Source organism: Quercus suber, unplaced genomic scaffold (genome assembly GCF_002906115.3).
Source record: "Quercus suber isolate HL8 unplaced genomic scaffold, Cork oak 2.0 scaffold_505, whole genome shotgun sequence".
NCBI lineage: Eukaryota > Viridiplantae > Streptophyta > Magnoliopsida > Fagales > Fagaceae > Quercus > Quercus suber.
Genome location: NW_027069954.1, coordinates 216,313 through 225,988, shown reverse-complemented (window position 1 = coordinate 225,988; position 9,676 = coordinate 216,313). Strand labels below are relative to the sequence as shown.

General features: G+C 32.1%; 2 protein-coding genes across 2 annotated transcripts; both read left to right on the top strand.

Moving 5' to 3' along the window:
- The first annotated feature begins 3,133 nt into the window (after positions 1 to 3,133).
- LOC136063264 (TMV resistance protein N-like) lies at positions 3,134 to 3,616 on the top strand. The gene has a single exon (XM_065763401.1). The coding sequence runs from the start codon at positions 3,134 to 3,136 to the stop codon at positions 3,614 to 3,616; it is 483 nt and encodes a 160-aa protein (XP_065619473.1).
- Positions 3,617 to 6,722: 3,106 nt separating this feature from the next.
- Positions 6,723 to 8,870, top strand: LOC111990244 (TMV resistance protein N-like). Its single transcript, XM_065763400.1, has 4 exons — positions 6,723 to 7,395; positions 7,513 to 7,753; positions 8,108 to 8,222; positions 8,304 to 8,870. Exons 1-4 carry the CDS (start codon positions 6,723 to 6,725, stop codon positions 8,868 to 8,870), a joined length of 1,596 nt encoding a protein of 531 aa, XP_065619472.1.
- The last annotated feature ends 806 nt before the right edge of the window (positions 8,871 to 9,676 follow it).

Genomic DNA, 9,676 nt, shown 5'->3' with positions numbered 1-9,676 from the left:
GATAAATTAAAATGAGATACTATCTTCGGATAGATGTTGTGGGGTGCCTAACACCTTCCCCACATGTAACCAAACTTCCGAGTTCAAGATTTGTGGTTTGAGACTTTTTTTTGGTTTGCCTTAATCAATGAACCCTTAAAATTTGGTTTAGTTAATTAGTCAACCCAAAATCAATTAGATCCCTAGGTGACTAATCACACCTAATACGAAACCAATGGCTAGTGGTAACTCCTAAAATAAAATTAAGAAAAAAGGGACTCACATTCACACACCCCACCCTAAAATCACAAGCACAAAAAGTGTCACGTCGCCAAGAACCCAATATGCGACCCTAAAAAAGGAATTCCTAGAAAAGAGGGTGCAAAATTTTTGGGCATCCACACACACTCTAACACGCATCTAAAATAATCAACATGGCATATCATCCCTTTGCATCACATGGTATGAAATTCTACCATTCATCTAGCACATGTATATCCAAGGGCAGCAAGCATATTACAAGGCAATAGCATCGAAAGTTATGTTATCATAACATCATAGCATCAATCAAGCATACTCATCATGTTTGTTGATCATTTCATGTCCATCAATCAAATCAAATGCACGTTCATGCAATCATGCATGACTTACCTCACTACATCACAACACCTATGCATCAATGCATGTTTTTGTTCTATGCATTTTCATGTTATTCTCAAAGATGTAAACCCTAATCATCCATCTAAATTAAACAAAGCTAAGCATGTTATCCCGCTAACCTAACAATTTAAGCATGCAAAACTATACCAAACAGAAACTAAAGATGTGAGAGGAAATTGAATAAAACAAACAGAACTTGAAAGAACATAAATCTGGATTTTTTGGCACAAGCATGTGTGCGCATGCATGGGGTATGCTTGCACATCCCATGTTCATGCGTACGTGGGATACAAGTATGCGTATGCATGCATGAAGCATGCGCACACATACACACCCAGAAAACACAAACCCAGAAAACATAGAACAGACAAACAAAATGGGAAATCTAGCAACCTATCATGCTCATACTAAACAACCTAAACTAAAGACAGAGATATTAAAGTAGTAAAACGCAAAAGAAAACAAACAAATAAACAAGAAAATGAGAGTGAAAAAATTTGAAACTTTACCCTAAACACTAGAACTTTTTAGAGTTTTAATTTGACTATTCCCTTCAGTAAATCTAATCAAGAACAAAACCAAGAAGGATAGTAAACTTAAACCAAGAGTATACATACTTAAAGGCATGTGTGCGCATGCATATGGTTTTTCGTGCACATTTCTTTACCAAAATCATCGTTCAAGTAAAAGTTTTACTAGATTAGGCCCCAAATTAATCTTAAGCTTCCAAGTGATGTCGTCATTGAGGAATAGGAGCTTGAGTTTTAAGGGGTACAAAATAAGGTGCCTATAGGCATGCACACTAGGCATTATGCTGGCATCAGCAATTTTGCCTTTTTCTCCATCTTTTTCAGTTTTAAGTTTGGTCACTTATTTGAAGGCCTTTCTAAACTCCAATCGACCTAATTTCAGTGGCATTGGAAATATATGGATATCTTGTTTCTAGAACACCTAAGATTTCAAGGATCAGATGGTTAAAGGGAATTTGATATTATTTGCAATGGCATTGGTTCCAACCTTTTCTAATAGTCGAATCAAAATTAGATTTTTGGTCGCTAACAGTAGTCAACCTTATGTCAAATTTGGTCAAAGTTGGTAAAAATATCCAATAGCCTTGGGTTCGATGTAAAAACATGAAAAATGCTATTTCAGTGTGGTTTTGACCAATTTTGACCTTCGGTCAACCTTGGGTTGACTAGGGGCATTTTGACCTAAAATGGCATTTTAAGTACTCGGATGCCCAAATGGGTTTAAGTATGATGATATAAATATTCCCACGGTCCTTCAGTGAGAAAATAATATTTTTGAAATTTTATTTGTACAATATGGTATTGGTATTGGCTGTTGTGGGAGGGAGATTTGTCTCAGACCCTAACAAAGGAATTGTTCGCTTTGGGAATGGGCTGAGGAGACCAATGCGTCTCTCCTCGATGTGGGATTGAACAAATTCATGAGGGTGGTGTAGTAGTGATACACTCATGTCTTAGGCTCAAGCTTATAAGGCATGTGTGAGAGGCGTCTCTCCCCGATGTGGGATTGAACAAATTCGTGAGGGTGGCATCGGTCTCCTCAGCCCATTCCCAAAGCAAACAATTCATTTGTTGGGGTCTGAGACAAATCTCCCTCCTACAGCTGTCATTTGTATCATTCAAGTTTTAATTTTGTCATTTCCCTCCTTTAAATTAATATTCATTGTCAAAAGGTGGTCCTTTCATAAAAAAATGATGTCTAATACACAGATGTGAAGAGTCCTCCCCGTTAGGAGAGGGGGAATTGTGTGGGAAACTTTCATAAAATTGCTCAGGACTTTGCAGAATTTATGGAGTATTTACTATTTAGTGCATAACGTGGACTTATGCTATAGAAACCAATTTTTACAAAAAGAAATTCACACTCTCCTACAAATTTAGTAATTTATCTGAGTGAGACTCACGAAAACATGAATAATTTTAGGATTACACATCCTTTATCACAACTGCCTTATGACTGATATGAATGCTAGGCAAAAAAAAGGTTGGTCCATATGAAATTAATAAATAGCCAATTACAATTTACCTATAGGACAGTTATAACAAAAAGTGTAGGAAAGTATTGCAAGAATTATTCCCAAAACGAATCTAATTGAGTGAAATAATTATTGGCACTTTCGGTGTGACCGGACTTCTTCAATAACGACATAGGTCCTACATTTCGCATTTCCCCTCTTTGTCTTTACCTTGGAATATTGAAAGGTAAAAGAGTAAGATTGTGGACTATTTGTTAGAAATCATTATCCAAAAGTTATGGTGGGATTTCTACTTTGGACAATGAGTCAATCAATATATCTTACTTTTAAGGCATCAATATTCCATACAAGTTCACTCTCTTCCCTAATTTTTTCTTTCCCAGTCGATTTCCTATCATCTCTTGCAATTCTTCTCTGCCTTATATCAAAACCCATCGGTCCTCGTCTATTTTAAATCTTCGCAACCTTACCTTCTCTTCATAGCTCACGATGGCTTTGCTGATCCACAAAGGATCCTCCTTGATTTCTTCCACTCACCAACGGAATTATGATGTCTTCTTGAGCTTTAGAGGTGAAGATACCCGCTATGGGTTTATGAGCCATTTATATCAAGTTTTGTGTGAAAAGGGCTTTAATACCTTCATCGATGATAATCTTCAAAAGGGTGAAGAAATTTCAGCAGAACTTCTCAAAACTATTGAATCGTCAATGATTTTGATTATCGTATTCTCTGAAAACTATGCATCATCTACTTGGTGTTTGGATGAATTAGTCAAGATTCTTGAGTGTAAAAATAATTGCAAGTTGGTCTTACCAATTTTTTACAAAGTATATCCATCAGAAGTGCGCAAACAAGAGGGAAAGTTTGGGATAGCGTTAGCTAAACATGAAGAAAAATTAAACGGTAACATAGGTAAAGTGCAAAGGTGGAGGGTAGCTCTGAAAGAAGCTGGTTCTTTGTCTGGTTTTTAGAAAACGCAGCTATAAGTCCCCTTTAAAAAAATTATTCAGCTGGACCTATAGCCGTGTTTAAAAAACGCAGCTATAGGTTGGCTATAGCCGCGTTTTTGAGAAACGCAGCTATAGGTTGAGGCTTTAGCTGCGTTTAGCTATAGCCGCGTTTTTTGTAGTGAGAGATGGGTATGTATCTCATGAGTCCTCTCAAGCTTCATGAGGTTAATACTGTAAATGGCTTCTCATTATTCATAACCACTACATGCAAATTATGAAAGTATTTTATTTTGCATAGGTACATATATATTAATGTGAAAAAAGAAATGAAAAGAAAAGAAAAAAAAAAAATATATATATATATATATTAGTGTGTGTGCGCCTTGTGATGCATGTGTTTGTGTGTGAATCTTCCTTTCCCACTTGTTGTAAGAAAGAAATAATTTTAACATGATTCCTTGGTAGTACTAAAATTATATATAATTGATTTTGTATAAAATTTCCATTCAATTTCTCTTTTGTATTTTTTTTGGTTTTTGTACTTAGATAGCTGAAGGGAGAGGGTTTCAAACCTTGGATATCTCCGTTAAAATCATTAGGAGATGTCAATTGAACTATAATATTGCTGGCAATAACTTTCTCTAACACTAGGAGGTACCAATCTATATATATATATATATATATTAATAGCCAAAACTAAGAGAAAATCCAATTAGATTTCAAATTGGAATTCAATTAAAGTCTAATTTTATATCATATGTCCCACTTAATCTAAAATTTTAAATTTTTGTGTCAAGTGAGTTAATTCAGAGTAAAAATTAAATTTCAATTAGAGTTTAATTGTGCACCACACGTCCCATCTAATCTAAATTTTTAAATTTTGTATCAAATGAATTAATTTAGTATAGAAAACGAGGAGTCCAATATATGTAAACCATAAAAAATCATAATCATATATATAATTGTATATATAAAATTAGAAGAAAAGAGAGTTTGAATGATTTTATATTTATGAGCCATTTTTTTGTGTAACTAAAAGTAATTCAAATCTATAAGTTATTTATGTAATAACCATGACTATGTACGGTCCGTTATTAACTAAGTAATATATTAAACCATAACTTAAAGAAAATTCAAATAGAATCAAAATTGGATTTTGCTTGTGTTAACTTTTCATAAAAATTAAATTGTTTAGATTTTTGTAGTTATTTTTTCTCTAAACTAATGAGAATATTTTTTTTTTATATTTTTTTATTCAGATATTTTGTATACGAAAATCTTGAAACTAAAAAACTGTAATTGAGCTGAATAGTCTCATGCACCTATTCCCATTCAATTTAGGAGATACTATTTGACCAATCTATTCTTTTTATTTTGTGTTGTATTTAGTATAATTTCACGTACAATGATTGTGAATTGATATTGTATATGTAGTATTCAATAGTAATTTTCAAAATTATATATGTAATAATAATGTAATGAGAAACTTTCAATAACTAACATCATAAAAATTGTAAGGAAAAATTATATTAGTACCTCCAAATGTCCTGGTCAAACTAATATTTTATATATTTAATAACTCATACTAACTTTAATAGAACCATAAAATTTATCATTTCCGTGCATAAACAGAAGTTACATACTAGTTGAACTATAATGCTATTGGCAATAACTCATTCTCTCTCTCAAAAACTTATTTTCCATTCCATAATCGAGCTAGTATTGTGTTATAAGGAGGCAATATCTATTTTCTTATTTTTAAATCATTGAGTCATTCTAGGGGTAATTATTATTGAAAACTTTTTTCTCTTAAGTTTTACTCTAATGGTGGATGGTTTCCACATAATTTACTTATATCTTGAAACGTAAATATTTTTTTGAAACATAAATATTAAATTTTATGAACTAATTATATAGCCAAATTAAAAGATTATGGAGCATAAACTATTCTTTAATCTCATTTATCATAGTTAATGTTTTCAAATATCTCAATCAAGACATTTTGTAAAATAAATAAGAGAGTTACACAATTGCCAAAGAAAATTGTTGGTCCTGCAGTTAAAAAAATAATAATAAAATCTTTGAACAATTTACAAAAAATTTACAAGATCCCAAAAAATCAAATAATTTTTACTTTATCATTTTAATCACTCAAAAGAACTTACATAAAAGCCCTTTTGGATATACACCACTGCAAGTTTTTTCAAAAAACCTTCTCTCCTCTCTCCGTGTGTGTGTGTTAAAAATACTGAGTATTCTAAAAAATAGGAAAAAAAAAACTTACATAAAGAAAAAAATTATAATAATAAGATATATATATATATATATATATATATCTCACTCTCACTAGTTAAATAGGAAAAAAAAAACTTACATAAAGAAAAAAATTATAATAATAAGATATATATATATATATATATATATATCTCACTCTCACTAGTATAGTGGTTTGGCTGTCTTTAAGACATTCACTACAAGAGATCATGAATATGGTAAAATCTAGGTACCGTACCTTAAGTGTTGTTCCTTAAGTTTCTCTTTTAAAATTCGGTCATGTGGCTATAGAACTAAAAAATACATTTCCATCCTATAAAAAAAAATCCACGTAACAAAATCTTAAGAGAGGAACCTAAGAAACACCAAGGAATCTAAGAAACACCACCTAAATACTGTACCTAAGTTTTGCCCTCTTAAATATACATCTTAACCGCTGCAATCGTTCACTACCCCACAACCCCCGGATACAACAACCTATCCACATTCACTGTAAGATTCTTTAGTTTGTTATACACCATAGAGCAAAAGCTCCACCAAAGACACAATTCTTTGTCCAAAAATAATCTCTACAAAAAATATCACTCTATACACATATTCTCCTATAATAGTTGTATATCCACTAAGTATAGGAAATGGGTCTCCACTAAGCTATTTCAACGAATTATCTATAAGTATAACCTCAAAAATTTCAAATAAAAACCCAATTTGACTATCAAAGATGTTATTTTATTAAAAAAAATATTTAAGTTGCACATTATATCAACACAAAAAACAACTAGTCTAACTCATTACATGCTTCTTATGCTTTGTGATTCGCAGCAACCTTGAATCGAAATTTATCCAAGGAATTATGGAAAAGATATCGAGTACTAAGTTAAAAAACACAAGGTTATTTGTTGCTAAATACCCTGTTGGAGTAGATACTCATGCAAAGGCCATAGAAATGTTGGTAGATATTGAGTCAACTGATTTTCGTATAGTAGGGATTCATGGCCTTGGGGGAATAGGTAAGACTACAATTGCAAAGGCTGTTTATAACAGGATTGTTGATCATTTTGAAAGAAGTAGCTTTTTAGAGAATGTTAAAGAAAAATCTAGGACAATCGATGGCATAATACAACTACAGAAGACACTTCTTTATGAGATCTTGGAAGATAAAGATTTGAAGGTGGACAACATTTCCAAAGGGATCAATGTGATAAAGGAAAGACTTTGTAGTAAAAGGATTCTTTTAATTCTTGATGATGTGGATAAATTGAAACAAATAGAAAACTTGCTTGGAAAATGTAATTGGTTTGCTTCAGGAAGTAGAGTCATTATAACAACAAGAGATGAACACTTGTTAACCATTTTTGGAAAAGTTTGTACAACTTATAAGGTCAAGGAATTAGACAAACATGAAGCTCTTCAACTTTTTGAAAAGCATGCTTTCCTGGGAAACAAACTCGAGAAAGATTATTATAAACTTGCAAACCAAGTTATAAATTATGCCAAAGGCCTTCCCCTAGCTCTTGAAATAATAGGTTCTGATTTGTGTGGAAGATCTAAACTTGAATGGAAAAGTGCATTAGATAAGTATGAAAAAATTCCCAATTAGGATATTCAAGAAATACTCAAAATTAGTTATAATGGATTGGAAGGAACCGAACAAGATATTTTTCTTGATATTGCATGTTTCTTCAAAGGATGGCACAAGGATCTTGTTGTAGATATATTAGATGCCTGTGAATCATATCCAAATTCTGGTATTTCAAGACTTGTTAATAAGTCTCTTATAACTATTGATCAACATGACACATTTTCAATGCATGACTTGATACAACAAATGGGTAAGGAAATTGTTCGACGTGAATCGCCACAAATCCTTGAAAAACGTAGCAGGTTATGGCATTACAAGGATGCTCATGAAATACTAACTGAAAATAAGGTATAAATTATTTTTTTTCTTCAAATTTGCCTCTTTTTTTGTCACCATTTTTTTAACATTGCATAAAACTCATGTTTATTCGTATCATTGTTTTGAATAAAATTTCAAAATCATTGTATACTTATTTCACTCTATTCTCTATCCAATTAGGGGTCAAACAAAATTTGAGGCATAATGTTGTATTCGCCTAAACCAGTAACAGTACGATTACACAATGAAGCTTTCCAAAGGATGGAAAATCTCAAATTTCTTATAATTTATAATATAAATATTTGTGAAGCACTTAAATATCTTGCAAATGGGTTAAGGTTTCTTCACTGGGGCAATTATCCTTTTCCTTTGCCATCCAAATATTGTCCTCAAAAACTTGTTGCTCTCGAGATGCCAAGTAGTCACATCAAATTGGAAAAGCTATTCAAGCAGGTATGATTATTATAATATTTATAATTTCATTAAATTTATATTTTTAACTTTGTTGAAAATAAAATTTGATTTTTTTACCAGGATTTCCAGTGTGAAAATTTGAAACATATCAATCTCGAATCTTGTGAATTTATTAAGAAATTACCAGAATTATGCACCCCAAACTTGGAGATATTGGACCTTTTTGGTTGTGTAAATTTAGTTGAGATTCATGAATCAATTGGATTTCTTGATAAGCTTAAAACATGGAATCTCTCTTATTGCGAAAGGCTTAAAATTCTTCCAAGCAACCTCATGTTGAAATCTCTTAATTCTTTTGATCTTGTTAGATGTTCAAGACTTGAGAAGTTCCCTAATATTCATCCTGAAATGAAATGTTTAAGAGATTTAGATTTGCAAGAGAGTGGTATTAGAGAGTTGCCTTCATCAATTGGATATCTGGGTGGGCTTACAAAATTATGCCTACGTGATTGCCCAAATCTTAGGGGTCTTCCGGACACCATTTATAAATTGCAACAACTTCAGGATTTATCAATTCCTACTACCCGTTTGAGATTTACATGCAATTCTTTTGATAGCATTTCTGGATATGGATTCTTGATATATGATGGAACATCTAGATCTCAAACACTGTCTAAATCTAAATAAATTAGACTTTTTGATGCAGCCTGATTACTTCCCTGCATTGAAAAGTATATCTCTATCTAGAACCAATATTATTCCCATCCCTGAAAGCATAGGTAGATTTCCTAGATTAGGCTTACTTTCTATTCAAAATTGCAAGCAACTACGTGAAATTCTAGGCCTTCCAAAATCGATAAAATGTGTAGATGCAACAGATTGCTTCAAATTGGATCTACAATCATTATTGAGTCAGGTCTATCTCTCAACTTATAAGCAATTTTTTTACTTCCCTAAAAAAAATATAATATACTTTCTAAACTGAAGTTTCTTAAATTTTCTAATTGCAAGCAGGTTGGAGTAATTATGGGGATTTTGCCAAATACATCTTGTGAAGGTGCAGGAACCAACCTATTAATAAATACACAGTTATCTGATGACTTTGCATCTAAAACTGAATCAGAAGATCGCATTTCTTGTTTTATTAAAGCACCAGGAGCTGAGATTCCAAAGTGGTGTAATCATCAAAGTGTTGGAAATTACATATCATTCTGGGTTGGTCGCAAATTTCCAAAAATCGCTCTCTGTATTGCTCTTGGACAGAATGAGCAACATCAGCATGTTACAGTTTACTTTTACATCAATGGTGGTGGAAATTATGTCTATACTAGTCGCTAACCCATGCGATGCACGGGATATTTGAACGAAAGTTGTACACATTCACTTTTATTGGTGAAACCAATCAAATTTGATAATTCTAATTCAAAACAATCGTTGAAAATATGTATAAATAGATTAGTCAAATAAACAACATTCATCTAAAAGCCACAATG

What these genes read in the sequence shown, in the direction of transcription:
- LOC136063264 (XM_065763401.1), top strand. Translation starts at nt 3,134, where the DNA reads ATGGCTTTGCTGATCCACAAAGGATCCTCCTTGATTTCTTCCACTCAC.
- LOC111990244 (XM_065763400.1), top strand. Translation starts at nt 6,723, where the DNA reads ATGGAAAAGATATCGAGTACTAAGTTAAAAAACACAAGGTTATTTGTT. An exon ending in CCTAGCTCTTGAAATAATAG is followed by an intron (nt 7,396 to 7,512) that starts GTTCTGATTTGT and finishes ATGGATTGGAAG; the next exon opens with GAACCGAACAAGATATTTTT. An exon ending in ATCCTTGAAAAACGTAGCAG is followed by an intron (nt 7,754 to 8,107) that starts GTTATGGCATTA and finishes AAATGGGTTAAG; the next exon opens with GTTTCTTCACTGGGGCAATT.